This window comes from Brassica rapa, chromosome A02 (assembly GCF_000309985.2).
Source record: "Brassica rapa cultivar Chiifu-401-42 chromosome A02, CAAS_Brap_v3.01, whole genome shotgun sequence".
In the NCBI taxonomy this organism is placed as follows: Eukaryota; Viridiplantae; Streptophyta; class Magnoliopsida; order Brassicales; family Brassicaceae; genus Brassica; species Brassica rapa.
Genome location: NC_024796.2, coordinates 3,532,224 through 3,551,420, shown reverse-complemented (window position 1 = coordinate 3,551,420; position 19,197 = coordinate 3,532,224). Strand labels below are relative to the sequence as shown.

The 19,197-nt window shown below is 32.5% G+C and overlaps 2 protein-coding genes and 1 pseudogene across 2 annotated transcripts; 2 read left to right on the top strand and 1 right to left on the bottom strand.

The window, feature by feature from the left end:
• Positions 1-767: 767 nt before the first annotated feature.
• On the top strand, positions 768-2,566 carry LOC103851167 (NAC domain-containing protein 87). The gene is made up of 3 exons (XM_009127999.3): positions 768-1,203; positions 1,452-1,732; positions 1,873-2,566. Exons 1-3 carry the CDS (start codon positions 1,002-1,004, stop codon positions 2,398-2,400), a joined length of 1,011 nt encoding a protein of 336 aa, XP_009126247.1. The 5' UTR covers positions 768-1,001; the 3' UTR covers positions 2,401-2,566.
• Positions 2,567-3,091: 525 nt separating this feature from the next.
• LOC103851166 lies at positions 3,092-5,857 on the bottom strand. The gene is made up of 9 exons (XM_009127998.3): positions 5,739-5,857; positions 5,503-5,629; positions 4,864-5,102; positions 4,557-4,760; positions 4,387-4,479; positions 4,199-4,300; positions 3,831-4,124; positions 3,653-3,745; positions 3,092-3,573 (listed from the first exon to the last, which is right to left on the bottom strand). Exons 2-9 carry the CDS (start codon positions 5,624-5,626, stop codon positions 3,544-3,546), a joined length of 1,179 nt encoding a protein of 392 aa, XP_009126246.2. The 5' UTR covers positions 5,627-5,629; positions 5,739-5,857; the 3' UTR covers positions 3,092-3,543.
• Positions 5,858-14,654: 8,797 nt separating this feature from the next.
• On the top strand, positions 14,655-18,883 carry LOC103851255 (annotated as a pseudogene).
• The last annotated feature ends 314 nt before the right edge of the window (positions 18,884-19,197 follow it).

Here is a 19,197-nt window from a genome sequence, read left to right as displayed (position 1 = left end):
TATACACAGAAACAAAATAAACTTTAATCACACATATGACCGTTATTTATTATCTTAAAGTTGTGTATAAGAATCCGTATTAATTTCTCGACTTTTTGCTCAGGGCTATGATCTGTAGGATCTTATTAATCAAATTAAATAAATAGATTCTTCAATCAAGGGTCCAAACATAAAAAAGGTATAACTTATAACCAGTTTTAGTGAATTTATTTTCCACACGTTTTTCTGTTTAACATCAATTAACTTCACAAGCGTTCTTTCCAACAGTTTGTTCTTTTTACAAAACCAGCTAATCCATATGCATAACAACAATAAACCTATATATAATTAAGAAAATAATTAATTATATATATGGAAAATCATATAAACTGTTTGAACAAAAACATTACTTGGTTTATTTTTAGCTAAATAAGTTAATTATAAAGACTGTTTTAAATCAAATCTAAAAACACAAGATATCATTTTAAGAAAAATCTCCAAGTTTGTCAAATGTATTATCAACGACTGATCTGGGCAATAAATAATGACCAAGATTAATAACTATAAATTTTATAAAATGTCAATTAATAAACCTAATTGTTGTCTATGTGAAGCTTGTTCAACAATTCAGGAAGTTGCTTGGAGCCTACGTATCTTTCAAAATCACCAAAAAGAAGGAAAAAAATGAAGAAACAAACAATAATATTTTATTTTTATTTAATTGCAAATCTCCACTATTTCCTCTATATAAAGCCATTTTCCACTCTTTCAATACTTTTATTTTTTCTACCTTTAACTGCCCAAAAGATTCTCCAGCTAGCTTTCTCAAATCATTTTTCTTTCTTCATCACCTTCTTGTGTCTCTCTTTCTCTCTAAATAAGCATCCCATCTCTTTTTCTCTTTCAAGAAAATCTCTGAGTTCTTTCTCTTTTACTTTTGTTCCAATCTTTAAACTAAAAAAACAAAAGAGACAGATATAGATACACACATATCTATATAGATACAGTACTGTTTTATAGTCATGGCGGTTGTTGTTGAAGAAGGCGTGGTGTTGAATCATGGAGGTGAAGAGCTTGTGGATTTACCACCTGGATTCAGGTTTCATCCAACAGACGAGGAGATCATAACATTCTACCTCAAAGAAAAGGTTTTAGACAGCCGATTCACGGCTGTGGCCATGGGTGAAGCAGATCTCAACAAGTGTGAGCCCTGGGATTTGCCGAGTAAGTATAGCATTCAAGAAAATTTTCAATTACCAAACGTACACAAATTTCAATTCTTCTTTGACCATTTCAAGAGTGTTCACACATAAACACAAAAAGGCTAGCTTCTTGAATAAGTTTACCTATTCTTGAATCATATTTCAACACGGGACTAGCTTGTTTTTATCCAATTTTCCAAAAATAATTCAATCTTCTTTGACCGTTTTAAATAAAATGAAAGACTTCTTGATTTTTTTTGGTGTGTACAGAGAGAGCAAAGATGGGGGAGAAAGAGTTTTACTTCTTCTGTCAAAGGGACAGGAAGTACCCGACCGGGATGAGGACGAACCGTGCGACCGAGTCCGGGTATTGGAAAGCGACCGGGAAGGATAAGGAGATCTTCAAAGGCAAAGGTTGTCTCGTTGGGATGAAGAAAACACTTGTGTTTTATAGAGGAAGAGCTCCACGAGGTGAAAAGACTAATTGGGTCATGCATGAATATCGTCTTGATGGCAAATATTCTCATCACAATCTCCCCAAATCCGCAAGGGTAAGTATATATAACACTAACAATCATATTCTCAAATTTTGTTTTTGAAAAATAGATTCCAAAATGATGAAAATCTAGTTTAATTATTAGTACTCAAAATCAAAACTAATATTTTTGTTTGCTTGTGATCTTGATTACAGGACGAGTGGGTCGTGTGTAGGGTTTTTCACAAGAACAATCCTTCCACTACAACCCCACAAATGACAAGAATGCCCATTGAAAATCTCACAAGAATGGATTCTCTAGAGAACATTGATCATCTCCTAGACTTCTCATCTCTTCCTTCTCTCATGGATCCGAGTTTCATGGGTCAACACGACCAACACAACTTCAAACCTATCAACCCTCCTACCTATAACATCTCGTCACCAATCCAACCCCATCACTTCAACTGTAATTACCAATCAATATTTAACCACCAGGGTTATGGTTCTGCTTCTGGTTCCGGTTCTACATACAACAACAATAAGGAGATGATAAAGATGGAGCCGTCGCTTGTTAGTGTATCTCAAGAAACCTGTCTGAGCTCAGATGTGAACGCTACCACGACCATTGAGGTATCTTCGGGTCCGGTAATGAAGCAAGAGATGAGTATGACGGGAATGGTGAATGGTAGCAAGTCATATGAAGATTTATGTGACCTGAGGGGGGTCTTATGGGACTACTGATTCATTTTAGTTATGGTTATTTTATTATTTAAGTGTGATGAAAGAGTATATTTGTTGGTTTTAAGTCATGTAATTAATACATATACATATAGGATTTACTAGGGGGATTAATCCTAGTTATTTTGCTTCAGTGATCTTTATTTAGTTGATTGTTTAATTAGTTTAATAGTGTGGGCGAAACGGGACTGTGATCATTTGGGATTTTACTGCATAGGTGGATATATCTCCCTGTACATTGTATCATACTTATAAGAAATCTTCATATATCACTACAAAAAAAAGACTAGTTTACATCATTTATTTTATATATTTGCATTAGTTATAAATGATGTAAAAAACTTTTACATCAGTTAAATAAATGACTCTGAAAGTGGTGATGCAAATAATTTACATCATTTTAATCAAAACTGATGCAATAAAATTATATATTTACATCAATTATTTTAAATGATTTTAAAATGTATCATTTGTAAGAAAATGATGTTAACTTTAAGATCAGTTATGCGAAATGATTTTAGTATTAGTGTCAATTAGAAAAACTGATTTGAATTGTTAAATCATTTATTATAAACTGATGTAACTGTAACATCAATTCTTAGAAATGATATTAGTAATTGTATCATTTATAACAAGCGATTTTAAATAATATATCATTTTAAACAATTGATGTTAACCTTAAATCATTTTTTTAAAAGTGATTTTAATAATTATATCATTTAAAGCAAGTGATTTAAAGTATTATTATCATTTTACGTATTGATGTTAAATTTATATCAGTTTTAAGAAGTGATTTTTATAATTGTATCATTTACAATTTAGTGATTTAAATTTCTATCATCATTTGTATATAATTGATGCTAAATCTATATCAGTTTTCATAAATGATTATAATATATTTCACTTATATATAAATGATACAAATATTATTTTTATTTACATTTTTATGATTTAAAATATATATAAAAATGCAGGAAAATTAATTAAATGAATAAAACCTGATTTAGATAATAAATAAAGTATTAGAAATCAAATCAACTAATCCATCATGCAAATTCATAAAAATAAAATAAACTGAAAGTTACTGAAAATATTATTAAACTAATGTTGATGAAGATCACTGTCATTGCTTCCAACGTCTGAGTCTTAGTCTCTAACAGCATCATCACTCCGTTCCTGAAATAGAATTATACAACAAATCAGTTAATATTTTGAATAATTATTTATTATAAAACTAAAATTAATTATAATTTACCTGATTTGGATTTGGTGGAGATGGTACGTTGGCAAAAGCTGGGTTTGGTATGTTAGCAAAAGCTACAGCAAAACTTGAAGCCCATACTCTTGCCTAAATAATTAGTTCAGCATATATATATTAGTTTACATATATCAAAAGTATAAAAATACAATTAACTTATAAAATATATTATTACCTGTTCACCAGTTGAAGTACCAATTACTTGTTGGATGAATGTAGTCATTCCCTTGACTTGATCTGATAATTCTTTCACTTGTGACTTCAGGTCAATAACCATTTCTGAATTCTCTATCTCTTGTCTCGTAACAGGTGAATGGTTCACTAATTTTGAAGGTGTAGGTCCACGACCAACACACCGTACTCGTCCTGGACGCTCTGGACCAAAAACTTGTGCATATTCATCATCCAAACTAGCAATAGCATTGTTTGTCACATGTGACTTTTGGCCCAACAACGTCGTAAGTTTTTCCTAAACCACAAATGAAGAATAAATATCAAGTAGAATTAACATACAAACCTATGATAATATTGACTGAAACTAACCGCCCGTGTTTTTGCTTCTTCACATACAAAGCTTCCATTAGGTTTTGTACGAGTCTCGATAAAAAACTCTGCTCGACATGGTCGTTTTCCAGTCTTGATTGTCTTTGTAACATGCATAAATATATATAATATTAGTATAGTAAAGTAGTTTATATCAATATATAATAAACTAACTTTACATTACTTACAATATCATTTCTTTTCCTTGAAAAACTTTTTCTTCCACATACATGAGGCATGATATTTTTCTTTTGGCTTTCTGTATTCCTCTCTTGCATTTTCTGTAATCTCACATACAAAAATATTGCTTGTATTTGATATAGAACTATGTATAAATATCTAACAAATAAAACTGTACCTTCCACTTTTCAGTGAATCTCATGTGAACGAAATGACCCCATTGATTTTCAGGAACATTTTCTGGTCGATTGAGCAATGTCTCACTTAGACTGTCTCGCTTGTATTCTTTCCAAAGACGTAGTTTGACATCTTTGCATCTGCTACCTAATGCACTCATCACAAACACTTTTCTCGTCGCTGGATCATCAAACCAGAATTTGGACTGAAATAATAAAAAAAAAAACCAAACCATGTTCATCATACAAATATATTATCTTACATCTCAAAGTTAAAAATTTATAAAGAGATTAAATGTTATGTATTACCTGTATTACTTCCCAGACTTTATTTTTTATGTGAGGATTAACCATTCTCCAGTCACTGTAGTTAATGGGTAGCAAATTCACATCATTGCTTAGTTGACCTAACCATGACCCTAGTAGACCTCCCGACTCTCCGATTGGCTGGCCACTAACTTCGTCAAAATGAACAATCACTTTGCTATTTTGAATTTTCCAAACTTCTTTTGATGTTATCATTTTGCCTTCGATTTTCCCAGCAGTATCTTGTTAATAAAAAAAAAATATGTGTTATATAATAGGCTAAATTAGCATGAAGTATCTATTTTTTTTATGAACGGAGCATATATAAATAATTCTAGCATTGCAACAAAAAAAGCTGATTATCTAGACAAGACATTGTGGAAGAATAAACATTAGCTCTCTTGATAAACTAAGTTAATACGGTATAGCAAATAAATGGACTATAACTGAATCTTCCTTGCCCACAGAAATGACGGTGCCGTAGTGACTACGTTTAATAATATGTTCTCTGAATTTCAATTTAACTTTCTCTACACATTAAAAATATTTGATGACTAAATAACATAACAGTTTTAAGAAAATAAACAGTTTTAAGAAAATAAATTTCAAGTAAATGAAAGAAATAGTTTTTAGTTATATTACCTATAACTTCTATTTTCCATTTGAAACTTTTGCATTCGGCAGCAAGTGGAGGAGGCATGTCGTACTCTGTTTCCAGATATGGTAAATCATCTGGTTCTTGTGTTTCTGAGTCCATGTAATCCATGATCTAAAATAATTGAAATCAACAAATCTATGAATCAACGATCTCCTTCTCATTATTTAAAGTGAAGAATACAATACAATACCAAAAAAATAGAATTAGAGAGATACATCACCTTTATCCAATGAAATTCACTGATGTTAACTCGCAGAGATAGGTTGCGGGAAGTTTTCCCTAGAGAACGTGGATTTAGTATTTAGGAACCCTAATTAGAACAATTTTATTAGAGGTGGCCAGTTTATATAAAAATATAATTATTTCAATTCCCGCTTGAGATGAAAAGATAGCGGGATTTTAATTTTCACCAAATAAATATATTTTTAGAGTTTTCTTATCATTTGTGTGCTGATCCGTAAGCATAAAAATTAAGTTAGTTAGGATCACAAAATTATACTGGGGCACCATATAGATTCCCATAACCGTATGAGGACTGCTCACTTGGCGTGCTTGACACCTGGATGCGTTCATGTTATATATCATGCGCACACATAGAAAACACACACACTTGAATATGCATTTAACATGGACATACAGCTCAAGCTAGAGTAGGACACCTGGATGCCCAAGAGCCTTTGTCACCGACAACAGCTATATATTTTCTGTTTGACAAATAAATTTTATATTTTATGTTATAACTTTTCAGTGACTTGATATGTAGAATGTTTAAGAAGATCAGAGATAGAAAGCTCATGGAATTATTTGACAACGAAGCCCACCATGTGTCTATTGAAGTGACCATCGAATGCTATGCAACATAAATATTTAGGCACTATTACTTCCATCATATTCTGCACCTAATTAATAAGTCACAAACAAACAAGCAAAAAAAAAACCAACAGAAGAGAATAATGTTAAAAAGACTATACGAAAACCAGGAGAAAAAGAAGAGAGACAAAAGCATAAAAAACAACTTGTAAAAATAATTCATCATCAAAATAGTCTTTAACGTTCTAAAAACCAATAACCAAATAAATAATTAAATATCTCCTCAAGAAGAAACAGAGATGCTAGGTTCGAAACCATCTTCCAACGGCTATGCATCATTTGAATCACCCATGTCATACACATCTCGAGGTTGAACATGAACAGCAATATTCCACTCTACTTCAGAAGGATCTTTCACATAATAAACCATTTTTGCCTGAGACGCTAATATATATGGTTCATCCCCTTCTTCTTCAGTGGGTAAAAAACGTGAAAAGTTTACCATATGATGACCGTACGCATCCTGCTTATAACCTCGTTCTGTACGAGTGTCCATCCAGTTACACTTAAATAATACAACTTTGAAAACTTCATAGTAATTTAGCTCCATAACTTCAATCAGATTTCCATAGTAATTAACAGTTCCTGTTCTTGGGTTTGAATCACGAGAACTAGCATAGCTCATAGTCTCAGCAGCCACATACACACCACTATTTTGTGTTTTCAGGTTAGCTTCTCTTTCTGTTGCCCGAAATTTGAAACCATTGACATTGTAAGCTGTGTACTTTAAAACTTTCTCATACGGACCCATAGCCAAGCATCGTAAATCATCAGTTATCCCATCTATCTCATTAGTCTGTACTTTCTGTCTGATCCATTCTGAAAAATTAATATGAACTTCTCGGTCAATGTCGATAGCACGATTCCTCCTGCCCTGATGAGATTGTTTTGTCAACAATTCATTTTTGTATTTCCTATACAAACAGTTAAAAAACATGTACATTAGGACGTCAAGAAAAAATAACTAAAATAATTATAGAACCTTACTCTCTTAAGTGATCAAGAAGTTGACAGTTGACTAATATATGTCGATGTGCTTGCTGCCTCTCTACATGATTAAGAGAATAAACTTGACCTGCTCCAACAAATCTTCCATGGTTTGGAAAAATATGTGGAAGTTCTGAATTTGTTCTTATACTAATCTCAACTGGAGGTTGATCATCAACGCGTCCAATCCGATTAAATCGTGTCTCTATATCATTTAGATACATTGAGCAAAATGTTATACACTCATCAGCTAAATATTGCTCACTTATAGAACCTTCAGGCTTGGCACGATTTCGAACATATGATTTGAAGTATCCTAGAGTCCTGTAAATAACTGAATCATGTAAGTTTCCAGTTTTGTGTATATACATATACAGACATATACATAATAAAAACAACGCACCTCTCAATCGGATACATCCAACGAAACGGAACTGGTCCACCAAGTTTTGCTTCTTCTGTCAGATGTACTATTAAATGTACCATCACTGTGAAAAACGATGGAGGAAAAAACATCTCCAGACGACATAAAGTCATAACAGTACGATCTTGTAATTTATCAAGCTCATCTATATCAAGAACTTTTGCAGATATATCTCTAAAAAATTGGCAAAGCTCGACAATGGCTGATGACACATCTGTAGGGAGCAGATTCCGAATTGCGACTGATAATAAATCTCTCATTATCACGTGACAGTCGTGGCTTTTTAAACCTGATAGCTTTCGACTGTTAACATCAACACAACTGGACAAGTTAGAAGCATAACCATCTGGCAGTTTAACATTCTTTAAGACACTTAAGAAAATGTCTTTCCCATGATTGTTAAGAGAAAAACATGCAGCTTGATATTTTTCATTATCATCAGGCCACAAGTCAGAACGTATATTTAGCTCACGAAGATCTTTTCTGGCATTCAGATTATCTTTCGATTTTGTTTTGTCATCCAACAATGTGTAGACTAAATTATCAAACACATTCTTCTCTATATGCATGACATCCAAGTTATGTCGCAACATTGTAAATTCCCAATAAGGCAGCTCAAAAAATATGCTTTTTTTCTTCCACTGCTGAGTACTAGATCCTCCGGTATCACTTCTGTCTCTCTTTCTTCCAACTACCACAGACTTATCTTTTTTACCAAGAGTAACATTAACTTGCTCTAATTGATGAATAATTGTGGAACCTGTCAATTTGGCTGGTGGAGATCTGGTTTCTAATTTTCCATCAAAATCTGCTCGATTCTGCCGAAAGCCATGATCTAGAGGAAGAAAACGACGATGACCAATAAAACAATTTTTTTTTCCATGTCGTAAACGTTGTCCGATTCCATCAAAGTTACAGGTTGGGCAAGCTGATGCTGTATACGTATTCCAACCCGACAAATTTCCTAAACCCGGAAAATCGCTTACTGTCCACATGATGGCTGCTCGCATGTCAAATGTTTGTTTTGTGGAAGCATCTAGCGTTTTAATACCATCAGACCATAGCTCCTTCAGATCTTTGATAAGTGGCTGTAAGTAAACATCAATATCATTACCAGGCATGTGTTTTCCGGGGATAACCATCGAGAGAATCATTGACGTCTGCTTCATTGACATCCACGGTGGAAAGTTATAAGGAAATAATATCACTGGCCAGATGCTATAACTACTACTCATTGTACCAAATGGGTTAAAACCATCAGTCGCCAACCCTAGTCTGACATTTCTTGGATCAGATGCAAAGTCAGGATATTTCTTATCAAACTCCTTCCAAGCCCTTCCGTCTCTTGGATGTCGTAGTTTACCATCATTGTTAGTAGCAGATCCATGCCATCTCATGTGGGCAGCAGTTTTTGATGACATAAATAAACGCTGTAACCGTGGCTTCAGGGGAAAGTAACGCAAAATTTTTGCAGGAAATCTCTTCTTTTTTTTTCCTGATCCAGATACTTCTGTGCTCTTTGGATCTTTCCAACGAGAGGCCTCACAGACTTTACAAACTTCCCTTTCTGCATCAGCTTCCCAATATAACATACAATCGTTTGGACATGCATGAATTGACTCATAAGTCATTCCTAATTTGCGAATAACCTTTTTCATGTCATTAAATGAATCTGGCAATTTGGCATGTGAAAATGCTTCTTTCATCAAATCAAGCACCATGGATATCCCCTTGTCACTAATGCCACACATACATTTTATATGGTATAACTTCAGTATGAAGGACAACTTCGTGAATTTATCGCATCCAGGATATAGCTCTTGATTGTAGTCAGCAAACATCTCATCAAAACCTTCTCCTTTTTTAGAATTTCCACTTGAAGCTGATGGTCTATCAGTGTCCATAGGTTGCCCAGGCGACCCTTCTTCATGTTCCTCATTCATATTTGCACTAATATCTGGAAAAATATCATCCAAGAGGTTGAAAGTTGAATCTAGTTCAACATGAGCACTATCAGAAGGTACTCTTGCATTTTCCGTGACACACATATCTTCTCCGTGTACTATCCAACTCGTGTAAGAACTTAAAAAGCCATGACAAATCAAATCACCTTCGATATCTTCCCTTGTCTTAGATTTGGCTAGAGAACAACGAGTACATGGACATTTTACCATGGGTGCATTAGATTTACCAAATGCAAAATCCAAGAAATTTTTCACTCCTAATCTGTAATCTTGCGATAAACGTGGTTTGTTTATCCATGATTTATCCATTAGAACCTGAAAAAAACAGACTTTCACAATTAGTAGACTTTTAGAAATTCACAACAAACAATTGAACTTCAAAACCCAACAAACTTCATATCAGTAAGTAATGGGAGAACAGTATAAATAAATTACCTCAATTGTATGCAACGTCTGATTTTCTGAGATGCTCACTATTGAGTTTTGAAACCAAAAGACAAAACAATCTTTGCCAGAGAAAGAGATATATATTAAGACTCTTTTAATTGTTAAGAGGAAAAAAAAAAACAGGATTGATTAAATTTACAAGAAACTTACTTTCTTTTGTTATTCAAACTTTTTCTCAAAAGCTAATGGAAGGTGATGATGCTGTGATCGTGAATGACGTTAACGTAACAAGCAAACTTTTTCTGATTAGGAGAGAACGCCATTTTTTTTTTTGTATATTCTATACTTTCTTAAAGATAAATATCAACTTAAATCTCTTATTATCTTTCTACTATAAAATATTTATCAAAGTATATCAACATAAAATATAATTATGACAAAAAGTTATATATCCATATTTAAATATGTGATGAAAATTAGTTTTTTAATATCAAATATTTTAACTGATACAAATTAGGATAAAATAATATCATTTATATTTAATTGATGTAAAAGAAGGAGATAGTTACATCATTTTCTTATAATTGAAGTTAATACTAATAATTATTTTTTCGAAAAAATATATATAATTAGAATCACTTTTTAATTGATGTAAAATTTGTAACATTTGCATAAATGATTTTAATCCAGAATAAATTTACATCATTTATATAAATGATATAACTTAATAATTTAGCATCAGTTTTATTAAAGTGACGCTAATCAAGATGAATTATATCAGTTAGTCAAAGTGATGTTAAATTTGATAAAAATGACATCAGTTGTTATAACTGATACTAAATTATCTATATTTTGTATCATTTACAAATAAATGATTGAAAACTGTATCATTTAATTTTGTGATACAATTTAAGTGATACAATTCACATCTTTTTTTGTAGTGTAAGGAACTTCGTTATTACATCAATCACATTACGTTTTCTTACTAAATTCTTTTATAACTGAGTTTTTCGTACGTTTCATATCATTTAATTTGTTCACCACTTGTGAGTTGTGATTGCATCCGTTAGTACCATAAATACAGTTCTTTCTTTTTCTTAATATATAAATATATATATGGTATCTTAAGGATTTTTTTCTTGGGTCCTGAAGCACAAAGCTTGTCTTTACATGGAATAAGATATGGCTACAGATCTGTGTTTAAGATTTGGCAGCAGATCTGTTCTTTGGTTGAATGTACTATAATATTCTTAGAATTGAATTCTTTGATATTATTATATATACAAACGACAAAGACAGGTGTTTTAAAAGAAGCTACGCCAATTTGGAAAGCACCAAAGAAACAACATATTAGTAAATTTTAGAAAACCTTGAACATGTAGCGACTGTAAATATAAAGATCACTAGATTTTGACCCGCGCAGGCGCGCGGGTGTATATTTTGAAAAATATGTTGATATTTGTTTTTCATGTAATTATTAGGATTTGAAAAAATGAATCCGAGGAACATAACCGATACCGATCCAAAGATATAGTACCAAACCCAAACATAAATTGATTAAATATTCTAATTATTCAAAATTTTGTTATTTAGAGAACCGAATCTGATCCGAACCGAAGTATTTAGGTATCCGAATTTATCTAAAAATAGATTTATATACTTATATATATTAATTATTTTTAGATTTAACGTATATAAAACATCAAAAATGATACTTTTAAATTGGTTTAAATACTTGAAAATATATATAGATAGTCAAAAGTAAATATCTGAAATAGTTAAAGTATACTCAAAGCACCAAAAATACTTAAAATAATTATTGATTTCGTATCCAAAATTTTAAATCAAGTCAATTGATATGTTAAGTTTAAGTATTATGACATATGTTATTCAAATTTATACGTAATATATTATTTTATTTATACATTTTTAGAAATTTAAAATATATAATGATTTAAGACTTTAAAAATAATTTAAATTAGTTATCCAAACCCAAACCAAACCCGCAAAGATCCAAATCAAACTCAAACCAAAATTTAGAAACATTCTAATAAGGCTGAAATCTTTGACCCCGAAAACCCAAAATACAAACCGATCAGAACTAAACCCGTATGGGTATCCAAAAGCCCATCCCTAGTCATTATTATATATCGTATTTTATCATCATATAATTAATCGTATTTTATATGTACCATCATATAAGTAATCATATAATTAATAGTATTTTATACATACCATCATATAAATAATTACATATATTATATTTTTAAAACTTAATATGAAATATGAAAACCATAATTTGAGTTGGTATTTCAAATTGGGCTTTGTATTATATTTTTCTTATATATATTGACAATATTTTTTTATAATGGTTATTGAAAAATAGTTTAGTAAAAATCCATTTTTGAATATATGTATATTTTTGAATCAATTTTTGATATAAATCAAATTTGAATTATTATTTTGATTTGAAATATGTATATAAAGTTTAAATTTTGTTTTATGGTTAGTTTAGAAAAAAAAATTTTAGGGAATTAGATTGACCCATTTTGGTATATTTTAAAAGTGGCCTAGATAACTTTCAATTTTTAAAAAAAACATAAGCCCATTACTTTTTTTCTTAATACTATTATCCTTGTTTTCAAACAAAAATATTTTTTTTAAAAGACTGCAATCCATGTTTCCAAACACTCCAAATTTTTAAAAGTCCTATTCAAGTCTCCAAACACTCCAATTTTGTACTTGAGTTTTAATAAGATAGATAGATGCCATGCATACATACCTTTCATATTTCCGTGATTTATAGATTCTTCTTGTCTTTAGTATGTATTGTTTTTCTATACCCTTAATGCTCTTAAAAAGTTTCAACCCTACATACGTACGTAGAGATTACCCAAATGACTAAAAATATATAAAAACTCGATTAACCATACATATATAAATGATGTCTTTGGTTCAATGTACTACTATGATTGTTTGGAAAAAGCGTGTGAGTCTCTTCCACCTCAAATTGAGGACATGAATCTCATTAATTATTTTTTTGAATTTGGTCTCAAACCTAAATCATAGCATAATTTTTTTTTGGTCGTATAAGCTTATAGTTTTTTTTTCTTCTATGAGCTTATAGTTGCTTACAACTAGACTATGTAATAAAGATACTTCCGCCACAATAGAGAATAATTTCTTTTTTTTTTTTCTTTCACACAGAGAATAATTTCTTTATATATACCAGATCCTTCATTTCTCCACTTCCATAAGTTTTTTTTTTCCAAAGGGATTAAGTGGGATATATATCTGCAATTTTGATTATTGGCAGATCACTGGTTCATATATATCCCACTTATGATATTCTTTTTGTATCATATTATGAGAAATGGATTTACAAATGAATGAATAGTAATTTTGGGAGAAAGGAAAAAGCATGATTGTATGCAATATCTCAATGCGCATGATATCAGGACTTTCCATTTAAAGCGAAGCTTTTAGATCGAAACTTGCAGCAAAGCTAACCGTTCTTTTTTTTGTTTTCCCCTTTTTCGGTTTCTAGATGATGATTTCTCTATCGCTTCTTTTCTACTGTCTCTTTATTTTTTTTCTTTCCTTTTCTTTCAATTTCTGAAACTGGATTTATGTACATACGATATTACTACAAAGCAAAATATTGGTGACTAACGTAAAATTTTCTGTATTTTCTTTTTTGATCAAACACATAATTTCTTTATATCACGAATATATAACATTATAATTAAATCAACTAGTGATGCGACAACACTAATAATACATCCTACTCAATCAAAATAATATAACTAAAAAGCGTAATTTGTTGGACAAAGAGATTTGACGGTCACATGCAGTCATGCATTAGCCAATGGCTTTCTACCTCCACAGCTTCGCCTTCCTTGCACGATCCAAACCTCGTACCATTTAGAAATGTTATTTTCTTAACCGGTTCAAAGCGGTTATATTCGTAGATCCGATTTTCTACCTATGTTACATGGAAACGGAAGCGGGTACGTGGAAGCGGAAGCGTAAGGAAGCGCAGAAGCGAGATTTTTTTAAATATTAGGAAGCGGGTACGTGTTGGAAGCGTATATCCATATATAAATATATATATATATATATATGCAAAATTTTTAAAAAAATAGGACTAAAACTTATATGATTTAAATTTGAAATAAAACATTTATTCATTTATAATAATTTTGAAATGATTTTATATTAAAACTGTAAAAATACACATAAATTATGTTTACAAAAAATATTATATTAATTATTTTTAATACTTTATAAATAATTGACACAATATGTTTCAATGTGTGCTATATCTTTAATAAAAAATCTCAATGCATAAAGATAATTTATAGTATTATTTTTGATATTTGTATATTTATAACTCAATATTCATTACTATTAATTTTTTTTTTATATAGATGAAAACTATGGTTTTATATTTTATTGATATACATTGTATTTTTTTTTAAACGGAAGCGTGATTCCAAAACGGAATCATAAGCTTCCAACATGTTTTTAAAGAGAATATTTTAGAAACGTTTTGGAAGCGAGATTCCGCAAGCTTCCACGAGGTTCCGATTCCGATTCCGGTTCCGAAGCGGAAAGCGGACGTCCGATGAAGCTTCCGTGCAACGTAGTTTTCTACACACTTGTTGCAGTTTCTCACAAGGTTGTATTTTACAGCTGATTTGTTATATCACTAATTCGAATATAATTTCATATATTTGTACGATTTCGATGTTAAGAGAACAATCACTCCACACAACAACATAGCCCCACGGGTTCGGCTAGTTTGCTTTTTTGGGATAGTTTGGTCCCGTAAAATTTAGCCGAATTGATACCGAAAAAGTATTCGGTTTAGTTCGGTTTGGTTCTCGGATAATTAGGTTTCAAAAAATTTTACCGAAATTTTTAGTTTTGCGGTTAATTCGGTTAAATTTTTGGTTTAAATTAAATAAATTTGAAAATTTTCAGTTCAAATTTTGGTTAGTTTAGTTATTTCGGTTAATTCGATTCAGATTTTGATTAGTTCAGTTCAAAATATCTGGTAATATTGGTACTGTTTGAAAAATGATTACCGAACTGAAAACCAAATTTTATAGAAAACCGAACAAATCGACTACCAAACCGAAAATTAATTTTTTTGTTACCGAATCAAACTAACCGAAAACCAAAATTTTCGGTTCGGTTAAAAATCTTAGCCCCACAACAACACATTTCATTTTCACTTTTGTTTTCAGGATTAGGATTAGATACTGTGGTTGTGGTATGATATAAGTGCGGTTTGTATGAGATAAATGCATATTGTGAGATAATTGCAAAAAAAACCAAACACTGTCAGCGAAACCTTCCGAGCTAAAAAAAAAAAAATTATCGGAGTCTCTTCTCTGGTTGGACAGTACTAATGGGAGCGAGTCGGAAGCTACAAGGCGAGATAGATCGGGTGCTGAAGAAGGTTCAAGAAGGTAGCAGCCCCCCACAATGATCATCTATAGTAGTACATAAGCTTCGAATTCAAATGTGTAGCCTTTCATCCACATTACTGTAGAATTGAGTTTGCTGAAGCAGTGTTAAGGAAGAATTTGATCCATGGCTGTGTTTAGGTTTAGTTTAATCTCTGGTCTAATAATGTACATGGTGATGATTTTCAATCAAGTCGTCATCTTTACATCGTATAAGTAAAGCTTGCCTAGCAAATTGAAGAAAAGATTTGATTTTTAATTCGTTTGAGGCGGTGGTTTTTGCTTGTTATACTCTTAGTTGCTCTCTAGCTAGTTTTATTTGGTTTCATATAGCTTAAAGGAGTAGCTCCATATCTGTTGTTATTAGCATTATATACCTGATATGTTGTTCTGTTATGAAGGAATCTTATTACCTATTTGTTGTAGACTCCACTGAGAAGAATGTCTGTCCTTTGGTTTAGATCAGTGCGTCGTATGAGCAATCCTTGGTTGACGGTTGGAAGCTCATTGAGCGAGAAATGGAGATGTTTAAGATCTGTGAGAAAGAGACCAAGACTAAAGCCTTCTCTAAGGAAGGACTGGGTCAGCAACCTAATACTGTAAGTATTTCTCCACGTTTTGGTCGATTTACATAGTACTTAAAACTATTTTTGGTAGTTAGGCTACTGATTGTGTCTGCTTTTTGTCTAATAGGACCCAAAAGAGAGAGCAAAGTCAGAGACAAGAGATTGGTTGAACAATGTGGTAAGTTTTTTTTGGCGCATTCATGCTTAGTTGTTGATTCTAGAAATTAAAACGTCAAGGAGAATTTATGTTAATGGTGTTTGTGAAACACCTAGGCTAATTATGGTTGATATGCTAGGGAAACTAGGTAGTGAGGTCCTTATGGATTATCTTTAATAACTGCTGTAGCTGATTCACCACTCATTTTCTTGCTTTTGAAAGGTGAGTGAACTCGAGTCGCAAAATTGATAGCTTTGAAGCTGAGTTGGAAGGACTGTTTGTAAAAAAAGGAAAGACAAGTTAGCAATACACCTTTCATTTTCTTGTTTTTTGTTACTTGAAGATCTAGTTACTGCTGGCCCCCTTGTGAAGGTGAATTTTTCTTGCAGTTTCTCTATTTGCTTACTTTCTCTCTCTGTGGAAACATGAAGTGTAGCGGTAACATCACTAAAAATTTTCAGGGTACTCCTCTGAGCATGAAGAGTTCTGTGGCAGCGTCAGCCCTGCCTTCCCCTAAACCACCATCATCTGTTGCCGATGCTCCCTTGAGGGGAATTGGTAGAGTTAGCATCCCCAACCAGCCCCAAGACTCCCAACCAAGCCAACCTTCGTCTCCAATTCCAGCTAATGGAGCTCGCTTTAGTGCTACTTCAGCAGCTGAAGTTGCAAAGAGAAATATAATGGGAGTTAAGAGCAACGTCCAACCTCTAACTTCTCCACTGAGCAAAATGGTGTTGCCACCAACTGCGAAGGGTAACGATGGAACTACCTCTGATATCAACCCTAGTGAAGTTGCGGCTAGTATCGGTAGAGCCTTTTCACCTTCTGTTGTATCTGGTTCGCAGTGGAGGCCTGGGAGTCCTTTCCAGAGTCAGAATGAAACGGTGAGTTTTTTCAATATCACCCAAGGATCCGTGGGACTTTTATACTATATTTAAGTTGGTAGTGTGAGCAATATAGTGGCTTTATTTGTTAGCTTTTCGCCTATTCTGGGACACACTTCAGAAAAAAACATCAGGGTACTTTTATGTGCAACCTGTGTAGAATAGGGTTTACATTCTAATGTAAGGTCTCTGGGAGATATTTTCCTGGGGCTTTGCATCCAATGACTTTGGTTAGTGCTTATTTGTGGTTTGTTAGGCATGCCTTCTCTATCCGGAGGAAACGAGAAGCAGTTTTCTTCACAACAGCAAAATCCTCTCTTAGAGCAGGTACCATATTTTATTTTGTTTGAATGTTGTGTACTTACAAGGTCTTGGGAACGATTGTTAAAAAATTATGGAGTAATCACATGATTAATAGTACCCAAAACATTCCATCATAATAAGATATTATATTTTCTAAATTCTAATCTGTCTAACAGAGCTCTGCCATCTCTCCTCAAGGTAGCTTGGGAACTCAAGCACCTGGCTTTAATGTCATGAGTTCTGCCTCCTTGCAGCAGCAATCAAATGCCATGACTCAACAATTGGGTCAGCAGCCTTATGTTACAGGTAAAAAAAACCACCGTTTAGGATAACTCAGTGGTTTAGGGTGTCATTGTGGACAGTTTCTGTGTTTAACAACTAACGTCTGTGGTAAAAAATACAATCTAAGATGTATATTATTTGATTATAAGCATAAAAACGATCTAGGATTTACATTATTCGACTATAATCATTTTTTATGAAGCTAAACACTTTGCGATAGAGTTCTGCAAACTTTGGAGTTAATTAAATCGTAGGTTGGGCGCCTCTTTTTGGTTTCGACTTCTGAAAGTGTAAATGGGAAATAATAGCGAAGTAAGAGACCTGTTCTTGATGTGTGTACAGATGTAGATCATGTCAGAAATGATGATCAGCTCCTGATGATTCAACATCCATTGCAGCTTCAAAGGCTATATTACAAATGAGGATGATTCTAAAGGTCTATTTGATACCTCGGTAAGCCTTATCTGTACTCACATTTTATTACTCGTTAGTATCTCCTTGATATACGCTTTCATTCACAGGTACCTTTGAACGAGAAGTTTAAAATTATTATGTCTTTGTTGGTGTTGTTGAGTGTTTTTCTTTGTCATTCCTTCACTAAACTTCACATATGAAGTTCACTCTGAATTAGGAGCCGTTGGTGACCCTTACAGCGTTAGGGCCAATGCATGATCAGATGCACAATCTCCAGATGCTTGAAGCTGCGTACTATAGACTTCCTCAACCCAAAGATTCAGAACGTCCCAGACCCTATACTCCGGTACACCATTCTGAAGAATTTTCTTTGGCCTAATCATTTAATTATATTCATTTAAATCTAATATCTCTTCTTTGGCCTAATCATAAAGAGCCAAAGATCGCAGCTGATGAGTATGAACAAGGAGCCTATGTTTACTTTGATTTCCAAACCCCAAAAGACGAGAGTCAAGAAGGAGGATGGTAATGATCTGATTCTTGTCTTTTTCTTTGTACGCTGCCGAAGATGGTAAATGGTATTGTTTCTGTGTAGGTGTCAAAGGATCAAAAGCGAGTTCACATTTGAATACTGTTACCTTGAAGTCTTATAGGAAAAAAAAGAGAGATTATATATGTAAATAGACTCTTCCGCAAATGCTATTTCCTAAGTCAATTTTTACACTTTTCTTCTCAGTAAACTAATTACTTTTTCGTTTCAAAGTTTGAGAACTTTTTGTTGAAGACTAATGAGATGCAGTTCAAAATGCATATTAGTATTGGTCTTGCTTCTTCACGATTGATATGCCTTCTCATTGAAGTGCTTTATGGAATGTTTGGTCGAACCTTGAAAGCGAAAGGACATTAACTCTTTTTTCCAACATTTTTTTATTACATGCGGTGGGAAAATAATTTTGTTGAAAGAACT

Bases quoted from the DNA above. Each gene is read 5' to 3' on its own strand.
- LOC103851167 (XM_009127999.3), top strand. From the start codon at position 1,002: ATGGCGGTTGTTGTTGAAGAAGGCGTGGTGTTGAATCATGGAGGTGAA. The intron at 1,204-1,451 runs GTAAGTATAGCA...TGGTGTGTACAG, and splicing joins TGAGCCCTGGGATTTGCCGA to AGAGAGCAAAGATGGGGGAG. The intron at 1,733-1,872 runs GTAAGTATATAT...TCTTGATTACAG, and splicing joins ATCTCCCCAAATCCGCAAGG to GACGAGTGGGTCGTGTGTAG.
- LOC103851166 (XM_009127998.3), bottom strand. From the start codon at position 5,626: ATGGATTACATGGACTCAGAAACACAAGAACCAGATGATTTACCATAT. The intron at 5,103-5,502 runs GTAATATAACTA...TTTATTAACAAG, and splicing joins ATGGAAAATAGAAGTTATAG to ATACTGCTGGGAAAATCGAA. The intron at 4,480-4,556 runs GTACAGTTTTAT...GTGAGATTACAG, and splicing joins GATTCACTGAAAAGTGGAAG to AAAATGCAAGAGAGGAATAC.